The sequence below is a fragment of the Scyliorhinus torazame genome, chromosome 6 (assembly GCF_047496885.1).
Source record: "Scyliorhinus torazame isolate Kashiwa2021f chromosome 6, sScyTor2.1, whole genome shotgun sequence".
NCBI lineage: Eukaryota > Metazoa > Chordata > Chondrichthyes > Carcharhiniformes > Scyliorhinidae > Scyliorhinus > Scyliorhinus torazame.
In genome coordinates, this window is record NC_092712.1 from 183,042,573 (window position 1) to 183,068,339 (window position 25,767).

The window sequence follows — 25,767 nt, forward strand, 5'->3', positions numbered from 1 at the left end:
CAGCAATGTGGAGGCCGGCTCTACCGGGAAGCTCTGTATCTCCTTTCTGGCAAAGTCTCAAACCTGCATGGATCTAAATATTTCCCCCTGCTCCAGCCCATACTTCGCTCCCAGCTCCTTCAATCCCGCAAAACGACCCCCAGGAAACAAATCTTTTAGTGTCCTAATTCTTTTCTCCTCCCATCTCCGAAAGTTTCCATCCCTGGCTCAAATCTATGGTTCTCCCGAACCCCTGGGCCCTGCCCCCAACCCGAAGTGTTGGCGAAACTGCCTCCAAATTCTCAACAAAGCTATTATTACCGGACTCCCTGAGTATCTCCCCGGGCTGTTGGGAGCGGCGCTGTCGCTAGCGTCTTCAATCCCGCCCCCCTACACCAACTCTCCTCCATTCTGACCAATTGGGAGTCAACCCCTCTGACCCAGCGCCGCACCTTCTCTACATTCGCCGCCCAGTAATAATACATCAGGTTTGGAAGACCCAAACTCTCTGCCTGCCTTCCCCTCTGTAGTAATTCCTTTTTAATTCTGGCCACCTTCCCTCCCCTTATGAACGAGGTAATCATGCCATTAATCTCTCTACAAAATGCCTTTGGCAGGAAAATCGCAGGCATTGACAAATAAACAGGAATCGTGGCAGCATATTAATTTTAACCGCCTGTTGCGGACCCACCAGTGCCAGAGGGAGACCATCCCACCTTGCTAGACCAGCTTTCACCCTCCCACCAAACTAGAAATGTTGCACCTCCGGAGCCCCCCCCGCAATCTCGAGCAACCTGCACCCCCAGATATCTAAAGTGAGTCCCTGCCTCACGGAATGGCAGCCCCCCCCTCACGGAATGGCAGCCCCCCCATCCCTGCCCCTACCCCTGGCCGAGACACCATAAAATATTCACTCTTGTCCAGATTTAATTTGTACCCCGAGAAAGACCCAAACACCCGAAGCAGCCCCAATATTCCCCCTATGGACACGCTCAGTTCCGACACGTATAATGGCAAGTCATCGACATATAAGGACACCCTATGCTCTATCCAGCCCCCCCCCCCCCGTACTATCCCTTTCCATACCCCCGAACTTCTTAACGTGACGGCCTATGGCAAACAGTAGGGGGGGGGGGGACGACACAGGACATCCCTGCCTAGTCCCACGGTGGAGGAAAGTATTCTGCGCTGATGTTATCTGTGCGGACACTGGTCATCGGCTCCTCATATAATAGATTTACCCAGTCCACAAATCTGGGTCCAATTCCAAACCGCTCTAGAACTGCCATAAAGTACCCCCATTCTACCCGGTCAAACGCTTTCTTGACATCCAATGCCACAACCACCTCTGTTTCCTTCCCCTCCGCCGGTACCATAATCACGTTCAATACCCTCCCAATGTTCGAAAAGAGCTGCCTCCCTCTCACAAAGCCCATCTGATCTTCACCTATCACCTTCGGGAGGCACTCCTCTAGCCTACCTGCCAGTACCTTCGCCAATATCTTTGTGTCTGCGTTTAAAGTAATGTGGGCCTATCCGACCCACACTCCGTCAGATCCTTATCTTTCTCAAGTACCAGGGAAATCGATGCCTGCCCCAAAGTTTGTGGTGACACCCCATCACTGTAGCCTCCTCAAACATCCCCACCATCAGCGGTACCAGCTTATTTTTGAATTTTTTATAATATTCTACCAGAAACCCATCCGGCCCTGCCACCTTCCCCGACTGCATCCTCCCAATCGCATCTTTTATTTCTTGCTCCACTATTGCCCTCTCTAATGTAGCCCTGACCCCTCCCCTAACTTCGGATACTCCAGCCTAGCTAGAAATTCCTGCATCTCCCGACCTCCCCCAGGTGGCCCTGACCTGTACAATCTCTCAGAGAATTCCTTAAAGACCTTGTTAATCTGATCTGGAGCTACCACCAACTTCCCTGTTCTGTCCCGCACCTGGCCAATTTCCCTTGCCGCAGCCTCCCTATGGAGCTGACCCGCCAATATACCTTCTCTCCATGCTCGTAAACTGCCCCCCTTGTTCGCCTCAATTGGCGTACTGCCTTCCTGGTCGACAGGCGGTCAAAGCTCGCCTGGAGTTCCTTCCTCTTTTCCAACTGCACTGGATATCTTCTGCATACCTCCTGTCTGCCTCCAGCATCTCATCTATTACCCTCTGATATTCCAACCTCTCCTAGCCTAGCCTTGAACAAGGTCACCTCACCCCTCACCACCGCCTTTAAAGCCTCCCCGACAATCGCCTTCGACACCTCACCCGTGCAGTTAAAACCTACATATTCCTCGATTACTTTTTCAATTTTGTCACAGAACCCTCGGTCCCCCAACAGTCCCACATCTAACTTCCACCCTGGTCTCTGTACCACCCCCTTCTCCAGTACCATATCCACCCAATGTGGACCATGATCTGATATTGCAATTGCCGAGTACTCCGCCGCTTTAACCCCAGCCAGCAGCGCCTTCCCCACCATGAAAAAGTCAATCCGCGAGTACACATACGGACCGCTGAGAAAAACGAGTACTCCCGCTCCCTCAGGTGCAGAAACCTCCAAGGGCCCACCCCTCCCATTTCCACCATTAGCCCAGCCAGCGCCTTCACGCCCCCCTGACGAGACCAGCGAGCGCGGCAGTGACCTGTCCAATTTTGGCTCCTGCACCAAGTTCCAGTCCCCCCCCACTATCAGTTCGTGAATGTTCAAGTCGGGGATGGCCCCACGCACCTTCTTTGCGATCGTCCCAATTGGGACCATATACACTTACCAGTGCCACTAGCCTCCCCTCCAGCGCCCCTGTCACAATCACATACCTACACCCCTAGTCTGCAACCACCTTCTCCATCTGAAACCCTTTTGCTGACCATTACCGCTACCCCTCGAGCCCTTCCGTCAAATCCAAAATGAAACCCCTGATTAAACCCACCCTTTTTAAGTCTCACTTGGTCCTTCACCCTCAGGTAAGCCTCTGCAGTATTGATACATCAGCCTTCAAACTTTTAAGATGCGCAAGCACCCTTGACCTCTTGGCTGGGCCTCCCAGCCCCCTCACGTTCCACGTGTCTATCCTAACTGGAGTCTCTCACCTCCCCCCCCCCCTTCTTATCCACCATCATCATACCACCGGACCCTGCCCCATGAGCCAGACCCGTCCCTTTTCATTATTAACATCGAACCCCCTCCCCCTCCCAGAATCCCCCCATGCACTGCCTGATTTTTAATTGAATGACTAGTAATGGGCCACTCCATGACTATCTCATTCAGGATGACAGGTGGGCTCTGCAAATGTGAGGGACAATAGCAGGCCTTCCAGCAATAGTCTGCCATTCAGCAAAGTGAGAGAGAGGATACCTCGAGAAGGAGGCAGCGTCTCAGCATTTTTAAAATCTTGCAAATTAAAAATAGCCAAAGCTTCCAGACCATCCCCGTCCTCAGGACGACCGGCAGCCATTTAGAACATAGAACATAGAATTTACAGTGCAGAAGGAGGCCATTTGGCCCATCGAGTCTGCCCCGACACTTGGAAAGACCACCCCACAAGCCCACACCTCCACCCTATCTCCATAACCCAGTAACCCCTCCTAACCTTTTTGGACACTAAGGGCAATTTATCATGGCCAATCCACCTAACCTGCACATCCTTGGACTGTGGGAGGAAACCGGAGCACCCGGAGGAAACCCACGCAGACACAGGGAATACGTGCAGACTCCGCACAGATGGTGATCCACGCCGGGAATCGAATCTGGGACCATTAAGCTGTGAAGTCACAGTGCTAACCAATATGCTACAGTGCCGCCCAATTTGTAAGTTGGCTGTAGCAACAATACTTATGTAATGAAATGGAGTGTCTCTCCCACAACTCCCCCCCCCTCCCCCCAACACTGCACCACACCCAAATAAAAATAACCCCCACCCCCGCAGTTGGCTGCCTACTTTCTTTGGCCATGTTTTGACCACTGCAGGGATTTGCCTAGCAACTGAAAAATTCCAGTTGGCTTTCGTAAGGGGCCTTAATCGGTCACTTAATTGGCTCAAGTGGTTGGCCTGGGTAGCCATTCCACCCCAACTGGGCTCCTGGAAAATGGCCAAAGGCAGGACCATGCCAACAAACAGGCACACGGGTCAGCAATGGGAATTTCCAGGCTTGCCCGCCTTCCAGTCCAGCCTCAGGAGCCCAGAAAAATTGCAATCCTATATGTTAAAGAATGATCTAAATTACCAACCAACTGTATGACTTTAAAGTTGTAACTCATCCAATTACCTTCCACCACCTCACCCGCTTCGCCTGAAGACCTCACATGTGTTTGGCTGTCCAACGGCACAGCCAATTGAATAGTATTGTTTATAAAGACATGTTCCTTTAAATCTCCACCGAGTCAGAATTTATTTTTTTCTCCCTAAATTGATCAGAAGAAGGCAATTTGGTCTACTTAGGATTACATTTTTTGAACTGATGCTCGTGCTTATAACACAGTGATTATATCCCAAGGCCATGTTTTTGGAGGTAATTACAGCTGAGATTTGATATTACAAGTGTGTGCAGACTTAATTTCAACAGGTTTATTTTCAGCCGCACCACTAAAATATAACAGCTGTTAATACAGGCATGCAGGTGTATAAGCATGTGAATGCACTGAAGAATTAAGTGTATGCACGTAAATTAATGTACATGTCTGCTAACTCGTGCCTGAGTTAGCAAGTGCACGATTGCATACATTTATAAACTAGCATCCACTTAATCCAATAATTCATTGCCCTCAGTATTCAGTTGCATAATGCTGTTATGCTCTAAGACGTAAAACTCGAAACCTGATGTTTAATTACTGTTTCAAAGAGGATAATTATTCTCCTCACTCCTGAATCAAGAAATAAAATAACAAATACATCTTTCCATAACCCAGTTTGGAACATTATACATGTAGCTATGTTTCAATACTTAAAGCTCACCACATATATAGGAGCCAATATTTATTCAGATGGAATTTTGCTATTTGAAAAATAAAAGTCAGCTAGATTTCTTTTCACATTTTCTATTCTTTCCCAGATGTAACATGGCTGTGAGGCTTATTATGGGACAATGAACCTCCTTAGGGTGCCTTGTAAAAGAAAGATCCTGTTGGAAACAAGAACAGGATAAGCAAAGGATATTTTGGAAATGGTAATATTGAAATAATTATCTTCCAAGTTGCTGCAAATTTGGTTCAAAGTTACTCTGTATGGCTTGAGCATCAGTTGTCTAAATCCTACTATGAAACACGGAAAGAATTAAGATTTGCTGAATGCAAGATTTGTTTAATAAACGTCGACTAAATTGAGCCATTTTGTATAATTCCTCAATCAAGAAAACATATTACTCAATAATCGCTCCACATTGTCAGCACAATAAATATTGCCAATATAGTGACAAATCTCATTGGGACAACGGCAGATTGCTTTCAGACTTTAAAAACAGTTCACGTTTTTTCAACGATGTTTTCTGTGATCTTTGTTGAAACCGAGTTGCTGGATAAATATTTATGATACCAAATTTTGTAAATGGCCTACTTTTGGCACACCGTTTACAACATCCTGATCCAAACATGATCCTGGCTTTAAACAAGAAATTCCTGAAAATTATTATTATTCGATTGGAATTAAGTTCGCTCAAAATGGTATATTTTTGAATTAATTTCCAAACCGTTCAATAAAAAAAATAACCTGGAGGATGTTTGCTGACAAGTTTCCAGACAGCCGGAAAAATTATACATTTTTACAAGACAGAAGTTCATTCTATCGGCGCAGACTCACCATGGTGGACTCTGTGGTGGCTGGGTGTGTTGAGGATCAGTTCCAGAGGCCCAAGGTTACCAATTATCTGCAACAGAGTCAGGAAACCATTTAACATTGGGCTTTAATGCCAAAATCGAAAAATAACTACCCACAGCAAGCTCGAGGGATTAGGAAACAATTTTATTTTTAAACTCAAAATGACAGAAAAGCAGATGTTAAAATAATAACATCACATTGTAATAGCTACCATAAGGACTATTTTGAGTTTTATTCAAACTGAATATCCCTGAACAGCCTGCTAATTAAAATTGTTTTATTTTGGAGGAAATAGCAAGATAGAAGGCAAGTTTAGTCTGTGGCTTCGATGACATTCTCAATGTGTGGAAGTCCCAGTGCACCACGACATTTTCTCAGACGGTTGCTCCAATTTCTTTGAAACAATCTGAACCTTGTGATTTTATTCATTTTTCTTAATGATATTTTGATACTTGTACAAGAACAAAGAGGTTATTTAGAAAGCAATGTATATTCATTTTGATCATATACCTGCCTGAGAAAAGTATGATTTTTTAAAACTTTCAGTGTCAAATATAATGACAGTTAAGAATTGGTTGGGCTCTATCCAAAATGTTTCGGAATCCTGCATTGAAAGCTTGAGATCTCTAAGCAGCAAGAATATTCCATCAGGTACAAGTTAAAGTCATCTCCTTTCAGCTCAAAAAAATGATATTGATAAATATTGCTTTGATTGACAATGGCCATGAATTTTGTTTTGGTACTTGTCTACTTGCATTTGATAAAACAAGGCCCATATGTGTTTAATTTCACAGGTCTCATTTATTTTGCACAGCCTCCTGACGACGCAGCAGGAGGGAAACACATCTGGTCCCATTGAAATGGAAACTAGACATGACGACCAGTGCCAGGTTGGCATTGCCAGGTTGGCACTTCCAGTGTGACAAGAGGCATGGTTGCAAGAGGCAGTGCCAAGGGGTGGGGCCTGAGAGGAAGCATGGCCATGAAAGGGGGGAGTTGAAGGCGGGCATGAAGGTGGGGGTATTGGTCACTTGGGGGGCAGGGGGAGCTGGTACCAGCAATGGTGGAGAGGGGGGCTGATGCCTGAAAGTGAGGTTCTGCTGGTGAGCAGGAGGGAATGGGGCTGTAAGGTTGTTTGGCGATCGGGCGCCTTCTGATCTCCGAGGAGCCGGCCTGGCTGGCATCTTTAGGTCCTGCACTTCTCTTTCCTGGTGAAAAACTACCCATGCTCCAACCAAATGACAATGTGTGGCTCGATTGCAATGGGAATTGCGCCAGAACAGCCAGTAGGATTCTCACCGGTTTTCCCGCCTGAAATCTTTTCGGAGAATTCAGCTGAATGAATTGTTCATGGGCTGGATTCGCCGGACCCTCAGCCGCATGTTTCTTGACAGTGACCGTTCACTGGCGGCAGGATTCTCTACTCCCGCCACTCATCAATGGGATTTCTTATTGAAGCCACTCCATTTGCCAGGAAACCCTTGTGCAGGGACGCATTGTCAGTGGGATCAAGGAATCCTAATGGCCGGTGGATTCTGGACCATAATAATACATTTCCATTGTTGGCTTAAAAAGTATATCATATCCAGGGAATTAATAATAAATGTCACTGCATGTTGTTCTCAGATGCGCTCTCCATTGGTCTAGCGAATCCTCTCAAAACTGCTGGCTCTAAAGTCCACATGCAAACATGCAAATAATCCACATCACACTTTAGCCTCAATATTCATGGGAGGGCACAGAAAATGTGGGGAGTGGTTCAACTGGCCAGGAACAGGTAAGGCAGAGGTCTACTGAACTTAACAGCAGGACCATATTTGAATTTAGGCAGGTGGGTGGCCTGTATATTTCTCCAGAAGACCCTTCTGCTCCTCTCTTGCATGCCCTGACCTAACCTGTCTGTCCAATTTTATGTTGGGCAGTAAAGGCTTATGATGGCCTGCCCTTGCCCAAATTGAGGTCCTTATTTAAGGGCTGCTTCCTGTTCGGCCTCAATCTTGAGCAGGCGGGAGGGGAGGAGTTCAGGGACAAAGGCAAAACTCAGCAGGTCACCATCCAGACCTCTATCGTTTAATATTCTGGGTGATGTTTCTGCATGAAAGCTTGTTGCTATCCATATATTATTATACAAAACTGTAAGGACAGGATTTTGTGCCTCTTCCCGCCGGGGGATCTTCCAGTTCTGCCCAAGGTGACTCCCGGAAGTGGGTTCCACGGCAGCAGGATCAGTGAGCCATGCAAAATGGCATAGACATTGGTGCAACCGGAAGATTCTGCTGGTGGCCAATGACAAGTCACCTCTGCCGTTGGGAAACACGCCGTGAGGGGATGGAAAATCCGACCGTGGGAATATCGAATGCAGGAGTTAGATTTTACCTTTATTGTGATGCTTGGATCAAGTATTTTGTACAATGGGTATTGACTTGAAAATTCAACATTAAGTACAAGTACAGTTTTGGTGCAGTCAAATTATTTTGAATGTATGTGTAAAAGGTAGAATCCAAATTAGATTCACAATTATTGTAGAGTCGATCGGCACAATTTAACTACATGGGAACCAAGTCCCATAGTGAGTGCATTTAGCTGCCTGCTGTTTTTTTTAAAAATCGCGTCCATAGAGTCCTGCAGCACAGAAATGGCCCTTTGTTCCATCAGGTCTGCGCCGGTCAAAAACAACTACCCAACTATTCTAATCCCATTTTCCAACACTTCGCCCATGGCGTTATATTCCTTGGGATCACAAGTGCACATCTAAATACTTCTTAAATGTTATGAGGGTCTCTGCCTCCACCAGCCTTTCAGGCAGCACATTCCAAACTCCCACCACCCTCTTGGTAAAAACGTTTTTCCTCACATCCCCTCTACACCTCCTGTCCCTTACCTTAAATCTATGCCCCTGCTCATTGATCCCTCCACCAAGGCGAAATGTTTCTTCCTGTCTACTCTATCAATGCCCGTCATGATTTTATTCTCAATCATGTCCCCTCCTCAGTCTCCTCTGCTCCAAGGAAAACAACTCAAGTCTATCCAATCTCTTCATAACTAGAACTCTCCAGCCCAGGCAACATCCTGGTAAATCTCTTCTGCACCCTTTCCAGTGCTATCACATCCCCCTGTAACTGCACACAATACTCTAGATGTAGTCGAGCCAACATTTTCTACTGTTTCAGCATAACCTCCCTGTTCTTAAACTCTATGCCTCAACTACTAAAGGCAAGTATACAATATGCCTTCTTAACCACTATATCCACCTGCTCTGCGACCTTAAAGGGCCGGCGTACATGCACAACAAGATCCCTCTGATCCTTGATGCTTCCCAGGTTCCTGCCATTTATCATGTATTCACTTGCCTTGTTTGTCCTGCCCAAGTGCATCACCTCACACTTATCTGGATTGAATTCCTTTTTCCACTGAGCAGCTCATCTGACCAGCCCATTTATATCCTCCTGTATTCTAAGGATAATCGCCTCACAATTTACCACCCCACCAGACCCACCTACCGACGCAGGAACCGCAAGCAAGGCAACAAATCCTCCATCCACACACCGACCAGAGCGTATAACCTCATTGGACACAACTATTCCCTTCACACTGCATACTCTCACCGTCTCCCAGGCTCAAAAAGAAGCAGTCACTCCAGGAAGCGTGGAAAGCGTGCAGGCCTGCGTTGTGAGTGAAACAACGCGGCCCCAAAGCCCCTCAGGCATCAGGCAAGGCAAGGGGAGGTGGGGTCTGCCTCCTAATCAACATCTCCTGGTACCTAGATGTAGCAACACTGGCGAGTTTCTGCTCCCCGGGCCTAGAATAAATGACGCTAAAATGCCGCCCCCAACTACCTTCCGCAGGAGTTCAGCTCCATTATCCTGACGGCAGTTTACATCCCATCCCATGCGAATGTGAAAATCGAATTGGACAAAATATTCACCACCACAAATAGCCTTGAAACGAAACATCCTGAGGCCTTGTTCATTGTAGCTCGGGACTTCAATCAGGCCAAGTTCAAGAGCGTACTACCAAGTTACCACCAACACGCCACCTGTTCCACCAGAGGCCAAAACATCCTGGACCACTGTTACACAAATATCAAACATGCCTACCGCTCTATCGCCTGCCCACACTTTGGCAAATCTGACCACAAGGCTGTGCTCCTGCTCCCGGCTTATAAGCAAAAACTGAAGCGGGAGAATCCGTCAAAGAAAGTCGTGCATTGTTGGTCTGAGGAATCGGATGATCTCCTATGGGACTGCTTAGAGTCAGTGGACTGGTCAGTATTTAAAAACTCTGCGACCAGCCTGAGCGAGTACGCCACTACAGTAACTGACTTCATTAGTAAGTGTGTAGAAGACTGTATGCAAAAAAGCAAATCCGCATGTTTCCCAACCGGAAATCCTGGATGAACAGGGATATCCACTGCTTGCAGAAGTCTAGGTCTGAAGTGTTCAAGTCAGGTCAAGCCTGACCGCTACAAGAAAGCCAGATATGATCTAAAGAAATCCATCAAAGATGCCAAAAGACAGTACCGGACCAAACTCGAGTCCCAGGCTAGCCACACGGATCCCCGCCGTCTAAGGCAAGGTCTGCAAGACATAACGGGCTACAAGATGAAGGCATGTAAAATCGTCGGCTCCAAGGCAGCCCTCCCTAATGAGCTCAACGCATTCTATCCACGCTTTGAGCAAGAGGTCAGCGAGAGCGAGCCCTCCACCCTAGAAGCCGCGGATAAACTTTTATCTGAGATCACCACTGCAGACGTCAGAGCAGCCTTCTCGAAGGTCAACCCACGGAAAGCCACTGGCCCGGATGGGGTACCCGGATGAGCACTCAGGTCTTGCAAGGATCAGCTTGCGGGGGTATTCGCAGACATCTTCAACCTCTCTTTACTCCAATCTGAGGTCCCTATCTGCTTCAAGAAGACGACCAACATCTCTGTACCAAAAAAAAGTCAAGCAGCGTGCCTTAATGCCTAAATATCATCCAGTGGCTCTGACATCCATCATCATGAAGTGCTTCGAAAGGTTAGTCATGGCACGAATCAACTCAGCCTCCTGGATTGCCTTGATCCATTACAGTTCGCCTACCGCTGCAACAGGTCCACAACAGACGCCATCTCCATGGCCCTGCACTCTACCCTGGAACAACTAGATAACAAAGACACCTATGTCAGACTCCTATTTATCGACTACAGCTCAGCCTTCAATACCATCATTCCTACGAAACTCATCTCCAAACTCCGTGGCCTTGGCCTCGGCTCCTCCCTCTGCGACTAGATCCTGAACTTTCTAACCCACAGGCCACAATCAGTAAAGATAGGCAACAACACCTCCTCCATGATCATCCTCAACACCTATGCCCCACAAGGCTGTGGCCTCAGCCCCTTACTACACTCCTTATACACCAATGACTGTGTGGCTAAATTCCCCTCCAACTCGATTTTCAAATTTGCTGATGACACCACCGTAGTGGGTCGGATTTCAAACAATGACGAGACAGAGTACAGGAATGAGATAGAGAATCTGGTGAACTGTTGCGACGACAATAATCTCTCCCTCAATGTCAACAAAACGAAGGAGATTGTCATTGACTTCAGGAAGCGTAGTGGAGGACATGCCCCTGTCTACATCAATGGGAATGAAGTAGAAAGGGTCGAGAGCTTCAGGATTTTAGGTGCACAGATCACCAACAACCTGTCCTGGTCCCCCCCATGCCAACACTATAGTTAAGAAAGCCCATCAACAACTCTACTTTCTCAGAAGACTCAGGAAATTTGGCATGTCAGCTACGACCCTCACCAACTTCTACAGATGCACCTTAGAAAACATTCTTTCTGGTTGTATCACAGCTTGGAATGGGGCCTGCTCTGCCCAAGACCGCAGGAAACTACAAAAGGTCGTGAATGTAGCCCAGTCCATCACGCAAACTGCCGCCCATCCATTGACACTATCTATAATTCCCGCTGTCTCAGAAAGGCAGCCAGCATAATTAAGGACCCCACACACCCCGGACATACTCTCTTCCATCTTCTTCCGTCAGGAAAAAGATACCAAAGTTTGAGGTCGCACACCAACTGACTCAAGAACAAGTTCTTCCCTGCAGCCATCAGACGTTTGAATGTACCTACCTCGTATTAAATTGATCTTTTCTCTACACCTTGCTATAACTGTAACATTATATTCTGCAGTCTCCCCTTCCTTCCCTATGTACGGTATGCATTGTTTGTACAGCATGCAAGAAACAATACTTTTCACTGTATACCAATACATGTGACAATAATAAATCAAATCAAATCAAAAAACAATTTTCTACCATCTGTGTATTGTCAGCAATACTATTTCAGCTATACAATGCTGAATAAATTAATTAAGTCTTCAAACAAACTAGGATTCTCACCCCAATATCTTTAAGGTTCTCATGATGGTTCCAGAATTTAAATTTATTTAACGTCAGCTTGTGTGAGTAGGGAATTGGGTAACTGATTTTCTCAAGAGGCTTGCATTTGATCAGACATCTACAGAACCAAAATTAATTTTTATAAAATCCATTATCGTAGAACAATATTAAGAATAAGGAAATGCTGCTACATTGCCAAAAAACATCTTTTGATCACATAAGACTGCTCAAATCTGATTATTTTTCCCACCAAGAGTTAGGAACTCCGTTACGTACCTGAACTAGAAGTCAGAGATTGGGCACTTAGAGGCCAAGGACTACAGTTTCCAATGGACCTCAAGCCTCCTGCGCATGTGCCGGCCAGGAGATGGCCGCACATGCACCGTTATTTTTCTCATCTTCAGGCTGGGAACCGGTTCTGCACACATCCACAGAAGAAAAAGGTGAAATGTGAAATTGGATGTGAGGTGATCTGAACAGGAGCACCATTGCAGAGAAGGTGCCCCAAGGAGCAGGACAGGGTGAGGGTGCCATAACCAAAAACAAGGTTGCAAGCTAGGTGGTGGGACAGAAAGAGGCCCCAGAAGAAAGTTCCAAGCAGGGGCAAGAGTGGAGGTCAGAAAACGGCCCTGTTAAGTAAAGTTGAGGAACACAGAAAAAGGCTCCATGTTAAAGAAAGTCCTGACTTAAGCAAAGTGGGCTCGAGAGAAGCCCTGGAGATCTGTAAGTACAGCCGAAGGTTGGTGACTCTGTGTTGGGGTTGTAAAGGAAAGAAATTACCCTTTTGGAGCAGTAATATTCTGCTTGGCATGGCTGAAGACCTGCACATCTGTGTGGACGGTGAAGCTTGAGTTTATTTAGAGATCCAAGGGGACAGAATCTCAAAAGTTGAGATAAGAAACCTGGAGGTGGATCCTTATTGAACATGACTGATTAGGAGTACAGTTTGGAGAGAATTCCTAGACGAGTTCTTCAAAGGTGGATAATGGAAATCCTCTAGAGAGACAGGGTTTCAATGAGGACAGTTGGCTCACAGTGTGACAAACACCTGGATATGTTCTTGAGAAATCAAATCCATTGAATCTGCTTTGGTTACACCTGCCTTTTACTTTGGAGTGTTGTGTTTCAGTCCACAGTTTTCCAGTTTGTTCACATGTACTGCACACTTTCCCTGAATATTAGAGTATGAGTTAGGTATGGTAAATTGTTTTATATTTCTAAATTTGTCTGTGGCAGTAAAGATAGAGCTGAGGTGAAGGAATAGTGAATATTTGAATCATTTTCTTGTGTTTGTATTGAAATCTTTCCAACCTTTTTGTCGAATGTAATAGGTTTCATTTTTCTTGTTTAATAAATGTTTTCTTCTTTTTGTTAAAAGTTGTTCAGCAGACTCCTTTGAATTTGTCCAGTAATTTACCTTCACGGTTTCGTAAAACAATCAAATTTTGTGGGCGGGATTCTCCGCTTGATGACGCCGGTTTGGTAATCGACGATCAGACGGAGAATCGCTTTTTATGACTGAATCGGGGGCGGTGCCTGTTTTTGGATGCTCCACTCCTTCCAAAATGGCATTATCGAGGAGTACGCCGCACGCCGTTGGTGTGGCCTCAGGAGGTTACGTGAAGGCCCTCCCCGATGCTCTGCCCCCGATGGGCCGAATTCCCGACCGCGCGATTGCCTCATGGTCTCAGCGGCCCGGAACCCGGTGTGGCGGCTGTGGAATGTGTCCAGCGCCACCACAGTGGTGGGGGAGCCGTGCTGCTGGCCGGCGGGGCTTCAGCGAGGGTTGGGGTGACTGGTGGGGGGTGGCCCAGGGGTGTCCAGGGTGGCCCGGGGGTGTCCAGGGGGGTACTATCTGGCAGGTCGGGTCCGCTGCAGGTCATGGGCATGCGCATGCGCGGCCACGGACCCGGCAATTTTCCGGCTGTTTATTTCGTGAAGGCCGTGTGTTTTATGTGGTGCGGCTGCTGGCCCCTCACCGGATGGAGGGTCGGTGCTGGAGCTTCGCCAATTTTTTTCATCATAATACTAGACATTTCCTCTGGACGTCGCCTCAAATTCGGAGAATCCAGCCCTGGATCTATCAAGCCAGTTTGCACTCTGGGATCTGACTTGGCCAGTGATAACATCAGCTGAGATCATAACATAAGGTAGCTTGAAAACTGTTAAAGTTTAAGCTATATTTTAAAGAAAATTCCTTGATACATGCCATGGAAAGCAACAGAAAATTAATTGTTAGACTCCTGTCTTTGTGGATACAACATTAAATTTTATTAGCACACTAAATTAAATCTAGATGTAGTGTCAATGTTTCACACTGAATTTTGTATTTACACAGATGGACTTTGTGGCCACAGGTTCTGTGTGTGCTCTCAATGGGGGACGCTGTACGGGATGAATGATCCATAGGAGACTTGAAAGCCTACACAGTTTCAAACTTTGAAATTCATTCCAAGGTCCAACTTATATGAAGCCAGCTATTTTCTTATCTGATGAGGCATTTTTAAATATTAAAATAAATATTAAAAAAGCCAAATCTCCCAAATAGAGAGACAGAAACAACAATATTTGTGGACTGCAACAAAAACAGAGGCAATCTGAAGATACTATCCTCCCAAGATCATAAATGCCTCACTGGGGTATGAACCATTGCTTGACTCCAAGTTAACAGCAGAATTTTCTTTGCTACCACAATAGAAAAAGGTAGCATTAAACCGAGGATTTCCAAGTATCAAATGGAAAATAAGTCAAATGAAAATTGTTTCTGCACTTTAATTTTGCTGTGAGTTTCTTCATTATCACCACTTTCCTATATTGCGACCAGTGAGCAGCAGAGGCATCTTTAAAATGTTTTCCTGAATTACATAGATTTTGAGTTTTTGCATGGTGAAATATCTACTCAACCATGATTGTGGATCAGAAAATAGTAAGAGTGTGATTTTCTGATCTGTTCTTGCATAAGGCCTGATCATATTATGTAAACATGCTGTTGCTCAGCAAGTTAGGGACAGGCTGCAATCAGTAAATAGGAATGTTCCCTCGTTTTGGGCAAGCTCTCAGTTCTTTATGCAGAACAGTCACAAATTCACTTTCTCCCTGACTTGAATTGTGTTAAATTTTGTCCTTCATCAAAATGTTAATGGAAGAGAAATTGCCACGTAACGCCTTTTCTACTCTGCTACCACAGCGAGATGAATGCGTGGTGACATACCTGGACAATCAGTAAACCTGCCTAATTTCACCTCTACATCATCTGGCTTTGTCCCTATCTCTGCTGACCTGCTGCTGAAACCCTGAGCTATGTCTTTGTTACCTCCAGACTTGATTATTCCAATGCATTGGTCGGCCCCCTATGTTCTGCCCTTGGTAAAATTGAAGCCGTCCAAACCTCTGCTGCCATATCCTTACTCACACCAAGTCCCATTCAGTCATCACTCCCGTGCTCTCTGACCTACATTTTGTCCCAGTTAAGCAATAACTTAATTCTAAAATTCTAATCATTTTCAAATCCCACCATGGTCACATACTACCCTATCACTGTATTTTCTTTGTCCTTCATAAACCTTTGAGTTATCTGTACTCATCTAATTCTATCCTCATTAAACTATATTTAATTCATTCTGGGTCACAAAATACAAGAAATATAGGGGTGAATTGTCCATTGGCCGGAATTGGGGAGTGTTGCGGGGGAAAACGGGTTTAGTGGCGGCGCAAAAATATTTGCAATGCTCCAATCCCTGTCTGGCAGCCTCAGCCTGCTGCCCACTCTGCGGGATCATTTCCATTTGAGTAACTGGCTGGAAATTCGATTCACCACGTGGGAAATCCTCCAGGTTGGCATTGGTTCAAGTTTGCCCAAGCATGGCGCTGTTACGTGCATCGTAGGGTGGGTCAAGGGGGCCAGTGTATAAATGAGGTGCCCCCCTCACCCGCAAAATCCATCAGGAGACCTCCCTACCCCCTATAATGCAAATACTGTCCCCTCCCCAGCTGACAAGGTGGGGCACTCCTCCACCATGGGAAGAATGGGTCAACCCCCCACAACACACACACATGAGGGTGATGCAACCCCCCCCTTGACGCTCCCTCAGTACCCCCAATCAGAGACATCCCCATCACAGACACCTTTATCAGAGACCCCCAACAGAGACCTCCAACAGAGACACCCCATCAGAGGTTTCCCCCATTAGAGATCCTCCCATCAGCGAACCTTGAAGAAAGCTGAAGAGGTCCAGACAGTGGATGGAAAATCGCTGCATTTTCACTTACCCTTCTCTAACATTGGCTGCCTAAGACAATGGTTGTTTAAAACAGCAGCTGTTACAAGTGGCTACCGTGAAAACCAGGTACACTTCAAATCCCTTGACAACCTTTGAAATTAAAATCTTCCATTCAATTTAACAGAGCTATAGATTGCACTAGCCAGGGGCTGACAGTTTTCTTGGTGCGTACACAGAGGCTTAGGGAGTTTGTTTATTTATCTTTCCCTTCATGCTTGAATGCATCCCATTTACCCTGCTTTGAAGCCAACCACAATGACAGCTCCTCACCACATCAAAAGGAACTAAGTGTTTTCACTTCCTCTTTTTCTCAGCAGAAAGCACAGTTGCATTTCCTTTAGTTTTCAAAGCAATGGTAGAGAAAAAAATCAACTCTTCAAAAACATTTCTTGGTTTATTAAGCTATGCATATTTTACATTAAAAAAAAAGAAAATTCATTGTGTTTTTTGGAAGCATTACAATGCTAATTCCCATTAAGCAGTCCATCTTAAAGGATCTGTACTATGTGATAGCACAAGGACAATTGCAAAAAGATACCAGTTTTCTGAAAAATCATTAATATTTGAAAGACTTTTGTAACTAATGCAAACAGAGAATTACCTCAGTGTGAATCCAGAACTGAAACAGCAGGTTAAATTGGAGATGCACTGCAAAAACTGAGGGAGGAATGAACAGTGCCATTGGAAGGTTAAATACCTGGAAGAAAAGAAACATTGTATAAAGTCGAATAGAGGTTTTTAAAAGGTTAATAATATACACTGGCACTCCTTGAATATTATAAGACCCCATCTGAGCTCATTCTTTGAAAGAAACAGGCAAATCCCCCACAACATTACTCATTGATTGAGAATAAGGCTGTGGAGGATAAAGATGCTTTTATGTAAAGATAGAGTTGGGCACATAGCAAGCTGCATCAGGATCAAGCTGTCAGAGATTAGCAAGCATGGAGTAAGTGATGGGATGGAGGGAGGGGGTGGTATAAGTAAATACGACCAGTTCAGAGGCATTATGGGGATAAAGGAGGAATTGGCTCGTTAACTTTTATAAATTTGCTGGGCTAGTTGGGAACTGGCACTTGGAGATTGTCTTTGGATGGATGAGTCCTTTACTCATAGAGACCTGGATTATTTTTCAATTGAGGAGGATGAGGTGGTGATCTTCTCTCCCCTTTCCGGTTTCTGCTTAGTGAATGAGAAGGGGGGATTGCTTTTGACCTTCACCTACAATCCTATTCTTTGTACAGGGTTGAGGGTAATGGGGAACTTTTATGGGTATACACTAGATCTCCCCTTCTTTTCAGCTCAGAAGGATGAGGTTTGAAGAGACAGGCTAATCCTCCTTCCAGCTCTGTTTTTCTGTTCACCTGGAATGGATTAAGAAAACGTCAGCCTAAATGTTTGAAAGGAGAGGTCTGCAGCCTGGCCAAAGTAGCGCCAAAGCTATGATTCTGTAAGTTCTATTCCAGTACCCGGCACCCACCGTTATTACCAATGGTGGGATGGGGGTGTGGGGGGGGGGGGGGGAGGGAGGAGAGAAGGGGGATGAGGGGAAGAGTGGGAAGGGATGGTTGGGGATGCATCTTACTTTGCACATCCATGGTTCACTGTTCAAACAGATCCATGGTTCACTGTTCAAACAGGTCCATGTGTCACTGTTAACAGGTCCACGGTTCACTGTTCAAACAGATCCACGCTTCACTGTTCAAACAGATCCACGGTTCATTGTTCAAACAGATCCATGGTTCACTGTTCAAACAGATCCATGGTTCATTGTTCAAACAGATCCATGGTTCATTGTTCAAACAGATCCATGGTTCACTGTTCAAACAGATCCATGGTGCACTGTTCAAACAGATCCATGGTGCACTGTTCAAACAGATCCATGGTGCACTGTTCAAACAGATCCATGGTTCATTGTTCAAACAGATCCATGGTTCACTGTTCAAACAGATCCATGGTTCACTGTTCAAACAGATCCATGGTTCATTGTTCAAACAGATCCATGGTTCACTGTTCAAACAGATCCATGGTTCACTGTTCAAACAGATCCATGGTTCACTGTTCAATCAGATCCATGGTGCACTGTTCAAACAGATCCATGGTGCACTGTTCAAACAGATCCATGGTGCACTGTTCAAACAGATCCATGGTTCACTGTTCAAACAGATCCATGGTTCACTGTTCAAACAGATCCATGGTTCACTGTTCTAACAGATCCATGGTTCACTGTTCAAACAGATCCATGGTGCACTGTTCAAACAGATCCATGGTGCACTGTTCAAACAGATCCATGGTTCACTGTTCAAACAGATCCATGGTTCACTGTTCAAACAGATCCATGGTTCACTGTTCAAACAGATCAATGGTTCGCTGTTCAAACAGATCCATGGTGCACTGTTCAAACAGATCCATGGTTCACTGTTCAAACAGATCCATGGTTCACTGTTCAAACAGAATCATGGTTCATTGTTCAAACAGATCCATGGTTCACTGTTCAAACAGATCCATGTTTCACTGTTCAAACAGATCCATGGTTCACTGTTCAAACAGATCCATGGTTCAGTGTTCAAACAGATCCACGGTTCACTGTTCAAACAGATCCATGGTTCACTGTTCAAACAGATCCATGGTTCACTGTTCAAACAGATCCACGTTTCACTGTTCAAACAGATCCATGGTACACTGTTCAAACAGGTCCATGGTGCACTGTTCAAACAGGTCCATGGTGCACTGTTCAAACAGATCCATGGCTCACTGTTCAAACAGATCCATGGTTCATTGTTCAAACAGATCCATGGTTCATTGTTCAAACAGATCCATGGTACACTGTTCAAACAGATCCATGGTTCACTGTTCAAACAGATCCATGGTGCACTGTTCAAACAGATCCATGGGTCACTGTTCAAACAGATCCATGGTTCACTGTTCAAACAGATCCATGGTTCACTGTTCAAACAGATCCATGGTTCATTGTTCAAACAGATCCATGGTTCACTGTTCAAACAGATCCATGGTTCACTGTTCAAACAGATCCATGGTTCACTGTTCAAACAGATCCATGGTTCACTGTTCGAACAGATCCATGGTTCACTGTTCAAACAGATCCATGGTTCACTGTTCAAACAGATCCATGGTTCACTGTTCAAACAGATCCATGGTTCATTGTTCAATCAGGTCCATGGTGCACTGTTCAAACAGATCCATGGTTCTCTGTTCAAACAGATCCATGGTTCATTGTTCAATCAGATCCATGGTGCACTGTTCAAACAGATCCATGGTGCACTGTTCAAACAGATCCATGGTGCACTGTTCAAACAGATCCATGGTTCACTGTTCAAACAAATCCATGGTTCACTGTTCAAACAGATCCATGGTGCACTGTTCAAACAGATCCATGGTGCACTGTTCAAACAGATCTTTGGTGCACTGTTCAAACAGATCGATGGTTCACTGTTCAAACAGATCCATGGTTCACTGTTCAAACAGATCCATGGTTCACTGTAAACAGATCCATGGTTCACTGTTGAAAGAGATCCATCGTTCATTGTTCAAACAGATCCATGGTTCAGTGTTCAAACCGATCCATGGTTCACTGTTCAAACAGATCCATGGTGCACTGTTCAAACAGATCCATGGTTCACTGTTCAAACAGATCCATGGTTCACTGTTCAAACAGATCCATGGTTCACTGTTCAAACAGATCAATGGTTCGCTGTTCAAACAGATCCATGGTGCACTGTTCAAACAGATCCATGGTTCACTGTTCAAACAGATCCATGGTTCACTGTTCAAACAGAATCATGGTTCATTGTTCAAACAGATCCATGGTTCACTGTTCAAACAGATCCATGTTTCACTGTTCAAACAGATCCATGGTTCACTGTTCAAACAGATCCATGGTTCAGTGTTCAAACAGATCCACGGTTCACTGTTCAAACAGATCCATGGTTCACTGTTCAAACAGATCCATGGTTCACTGTTCAAACAGATCCACGTTTCACTGTTCAAACAGATCCATGGTACACTGTTCAAACAGGTCCATGGTGCACTGTTCAAACAGGTCCATGGTGCACTGTTCAAACAGATCCATGGCTCACTGTTCAAACAGATCCATGGTTCATTGTTCAAACAGATCCATGGTTCATTGTTCAAACAGATCCATGGTACACTGTTCAAACAGATCCATGGTTCACTGTTCAAACAGATCCATGGTGCACTGTTCAAACAGATCCATGGTGCACTGTTCAAACAGATCCATGGTGCACTGTTCAAACAGATCCATGGTTCACTGTTCAAACAGATCCATTGTACACTGTTCAAACAGATCCATGGTTCACTGTTCAAACAGATCCATGGTTCACTGTTCAAACAGATCCATGGTGCACTGTTCAAACAGATCCATGGTGCACTGTTCTAACAGATCCATGGTTCACTGTTCAAACAGATCCATGGTTCACTGTTCAAACAGATCCATAGCTCACTGTTCAAACAGATCCATGGTGCACTGATCAAACAGATCCATGGTGCACTGTTCAAACAGATCCATGGTGCACTGTTCAAACAGATCCATGGTTCACTGTTCAAACAGATCCATGGTTCACTGTTCAAACAGATCCATGGTTCACTGTTCAAACAGATCCATGGTGCACTGTTCAAACAGATCCATGGTGCACTGTTCAAACAGATCCATGGTTCACTGTTCAAACAGATCCCTGGTTCACTGTTCTAACAGGTCCATGGATCACTGTTCAAACAGATCCATGGTTCACTGTAAACAGATCCATGGTTCACTGTTGAAAGAGATCCATCGTTCATTGTTCAAACAGATCCATGGTTCAGTGTTCAAACCGATCCATGGTTCACTGTTCAAACAGATCCATGGTGCACTGTTCAAACAGATCCATGGTTCACTGTTCAAACAGATCCATGGTTCACTGTTCAAACAGATCCATGGTTCACTGTGCAAACAGATCAATGGTTCGCTGTTCAAACAGATCCATGGTGCACTGTTCAAACAGATCCATGGTTCACTGTTCAAACAGATCCATGGTGCACTGTTCAAACAGATCCATGGTTCACTGTTCAAACAGATCCATGGTTCACTGTTCAAACAGATCCATGGTGCACTGTTCAAACAGATCCATGGTTCACTGTTCAAACAGATCCATGGTTCACTGTTCAAACAGATCCATGGTTCACTGTTCAAACAGATCCATGGTGCACTGTTCAAACAGATCCATGGTGCACTGTTCAAACAGATCCATGGTTCACTGTTCAAACAGATCCCTGGTTCACTGTTCTAACAGGTCCATGGTTCACTGTTCAAACAGATCCATGGTTCACTGTTCAAACAGATCCATGGTTCACTGTTCAAACAGATCCATGGTTCACTGTTCAAACAGATCCATGGTTCACTGTTCAAACAGATCCATGGTTCACTGTAAACAGATCCATGGTTCACTGTTGAAAGAGATCCATCGTTCATTGTTCAAACAGATCCATGGTTCAGTGTTCAAACCGATCCATGGTTCACTGTTCAAACAGATCCATGGTTCACTGTTCAAACAGATCCATGGTGCACTGTTCAAACAGATCCATGGTGCACTGTTCTAACAGATCCATGGTTCACTGTTCAAACAGATCCATGGTTCACTGTTCAAACAGATCCATAGCTCACTGTTCAAACAGATCCATGGTGCACTGATCAAACAGATCCATGGTGCACTGTTCAAACAGATCCATGGTGCACTGTTCAAACAGATCCATGGTTCACTGTTCAAACAGATCCATGGTTCACTGTTCAAACAGATCCATGGTTCACTGTTCAAACAGATCCATGGTGCACTGTTCAAACAGATCCATGGTGCACTGTTCAAACAGATCCATGGTTCACTGTTCAAACAGATCCCTGGTTCACTGTTCTAACAGGTCCATGGATCACTGTTCAAACAGATCCATGGTTCACTGTAAACAGATCCATGGTTCACTGTTGAAAGAGATCCATTGTTCATTGTTCAAACAGATCCATGGTTCAGTGTTCAAACCGATCCATGGTTCACTGTTCAAACAGATCCATGGTGCACTGTTCAAACAGATCCATGGTTCACTGTTCAAACAGATCCATGGTTCACTGTTCAAACAGATCCATGGTTCACTGTTCAAACAGATCAATGGTTCGCTGTTCAAACAGATCCATGGTGCACTGTTCAAACAGATCCATGGTTCACTGTTCAAACAGATCCATGGTGCACTGTTCAAACAGATCCATGGTTCACTGCTCAAACAGATCCATGGTTCACTGTTCAAACAGATCCATGGTGCACTGTTCAAACAGATCCATGGTTCACTGTTCAAACAGATCCATGGTTCACTGTTCAAACAGATCCATGGTTCACTGTTCAAACAGATCCATGGTGCACTGTTCAAACAGATCCATGGTGCACTGTTCAAACAGATCCATGGTTCACTGTTCAAACAGATCCCTGGTTCACTGTTCTAACAGGTCCATGGTTCACTGTTCAAACAGATCCATGGTTCACTGTTCAAACAGATCCATGGTTCACTGTTCAAACAGATCCATGGTTCACTGTTCAAACAGATCCATGGTTCACTGTTCAAACAGATCCATGGTGCACTGTTCAAACAGATCCATGGTTCACTGTTCAAACAGATCCATGGTTCATTGTTCAAACAGATCCATGGTTCACTGTTCAAACAGATCCATGGTTCACTGTTCAAACAGATCCCTGGTTCACTGTTCTAACAGGTCCATGGTTCACTGTTCAAACAGATCCATGGTTCACTGTTCAAACAGATCCATGGTGCACTGTTCAAACAGATCCATGGTTCACTGTTCAAACAGATCCATGGTTCACTGTTCAAACAGATCCATGGTTCACTGTTCAAACAGATCCATGGTTCACTGTTCAAACGGATCCATGGTTCACTGTTCAAACGGATCCATGGTTCACTGTTCAAACAGATCCATGATTCACTGTTCAAACAGATCCATGGTTCACTGTTCAAACAGGGATTGGGATTGTTAAAAGTGGACATGAATGTGCATAAAAATTGATAAACTTATTGGAACTGTGAAATTAACTAGGTTTTTAAATCACCACCACCTCCTTTTACAGGAAGATGGTGAAAGTTCAAAGAAGTTCAGTTTGTCTCTCCCTCTCATGTCCCTAACAATATTGTCATAAGTCCAAGCGTTGTCATTATAGGATTGGGGCCACGTGATTGATTTCACAACCTATCATTATCACCATTGCGGGGAGCGGGGTGCTGCCCATTCAGTTTTCTTGACGACTGTAAGTAGGTATAAAGGGCGGAATCACCGCAGCAATCGGCAAAGTCTTGGGGTGGGGGGGGGGGGGGGGTGGTGTTGAGCCCGCCGACGGCACTGGCGGCTTTTTCTGCTATATAGTGCAAGACTTGGTGAAAAATATTTGCAGGCACAGGTTCCACACTGTATTGCTGGCAAGTGGAGTCTGATTTTCCTACCTCACCATCACATCAGCGCTTGAGTAATCCAGGCACCATATTTAAAGGTCACCCCCACACACAGCTATCACACTTTGGAGTTCACTGGGAAGTCATGGCTGTCAGACCCAGGAAACATTCTGGACCTAGGTTTACCAACATCTGACTCGAGCACCTGATGGACGCAGTGGGGGAATGGGCAATGTACTGTCCCCACGCTCTGGGTGAAGACTTGCAAACAAGGTGGCAAATTTAGCATGGGAAGCGGTGACAGCATTGGTCAGTGCGAACTCTCTGCAGAAGAGGACAGCCATCCAGTGCTGCAAGGGGATGAATGAACTTCTCCTTTCTGCCAGGATAAGTCATTCTTATCATCACTCACAACTCAGAAACCCATCACACATCCACAGGGATCTCAATCAATGGTAGCTCAAGGGACACCGTCACAAACTCTCTCACACACACCTTCATCTCCCCCGTGGGTCACAACCTTATCACCTCCCTGGTCCCACTCACAATGTAGATATCCAAGTTGTAGCATGGGCCCCTGCCACACACTCATGAGCTCTCCTTTCCTTCCCAGGTATATCTGGGAAGCAGCTGAGTTGTTCCATGAGTCAAGAGTCTCAACAGCCCCCACTGAAGCATGGACTATGAGTTGCACTCCATGGCAGAGGCACTTACTGGCATCCACCAGCATCAATGCGAGAGGAGTGAACTCACTCCAGCCCCTCTTCCTTCTCAAGCAGGCAACAGGAACCCTCAGGCACCCACAGCAAAGAGTATCAGCTAGTGAACACCTCGGGACCATCCAGTCAGTTGATTCTGTGAGTGTCCACCATTCTGAATCTCGTCTTCAGACATTCACAGAAAGCTCTGTAAGGATCTATGGAGTGTCCCCACTGTAATTTATCATCATCCTCCTGGAATGTAACAACTTTGGGAATCTGTAATGTCTCCATTACAGGAGCCTTATCACAGAGGGCATGTGCACTGCCATTAGTCAGACACAAGTGCAAAGCTCACAGAAGCCATGTGAAGACAATGTGGTGTCCTCACAGGATGTCCTCATCATCCTCCAAGAATCTTGCAGCAATGAGCGCCTCCCGAGCTCATCTGCCTTGTCTGGACATCACCACTGCCGCATGGCTGACATCGTCTCCCTCATCTCCTTTGATGTCAGAGGAGGAGACATGCTACTTCTCCTCTCCTCATTAGGCAATTCCTTCCCCCATTGAATCACCAGTTATGCAGGGGACAGCAGGTGACGATGATGTGTGGCACACTCTGTCTCGTATTGGAGGCTCCACCAGACCAATCCAGGTACCGGAACCTCACCTTTAGCATCCCTATGGTCTGGTCCACCAAAATGCGAGTTCCAGCTTGAGTTTTATTCTATATTGACTCAGTGGCACTCTGTGGCCTCTGCACAGGCGTCATCAGCCATCTTCTCATTGGGTAGCTCTTGTCCTTGTGGAGCCAACCCTGCAGCCTCTAAGACCGCAAAATGTCAGGGATCTGAGAGTGACTGGAAATGTAGGAGTTGTGCACACTCCCTGGAAATCAAGCACATACCCACAGGATGCATTTGATATGGTCGCAGACCAGCTGGACATTCAATGAGTGTACACCCTTGTGATTCACATAGTTGACAGCTTGATGCCCGGAGACCTGAATGCCACATGAGTGCAGTTGATGGCACCCTGCACCTATGTAAAATCAAAGACCTATATCACTCCCATTGCTCTTACTTTTTGGCTTGCCTGACCCAAGCCAAAATGCACGAAGTTGTGTGCCCTGTCGAAGGTTGCATCTGTGAGCAGAGG

The 25,767-nt window shown here is 45.5% G+C and overlaps 1 protein-coding gene across 4 annotated transcripts in view; it reads right to left on the reverse strand.

The window, feature by feature from the left end:
- The window catches only part of agmo (alkylglycerol monooxygenase), a 552,459-nt gene that overhangs the window by 218,894 nt on the left and 307,798 nt on the right, over positions 1 to 25,767 (reverse strand). For 3 of the 4 annotated variants that reach the window (XM_072509152.1, XM_072509153.1, XM_072509151.1), the window contains exons 5-6: positions 17,058 to 17,153; positions 5,772 to 5,838 (exon numbers count right to left, since the gene is read on the reverse strand). In XM_072509152.1, the coding sequence (XP_072365253.1) occupies positions 5,772 to 5,838; positions 17,058 to 17,153 (163 nt within the window). The remainder of the gene's footprint in view (positions 1 to 5,771; positions 5,839 to 17,057; positions 17,154 to 25,767) is intronic. The other variant, XM_072509154.1, reaches the window with a different exon arrangement.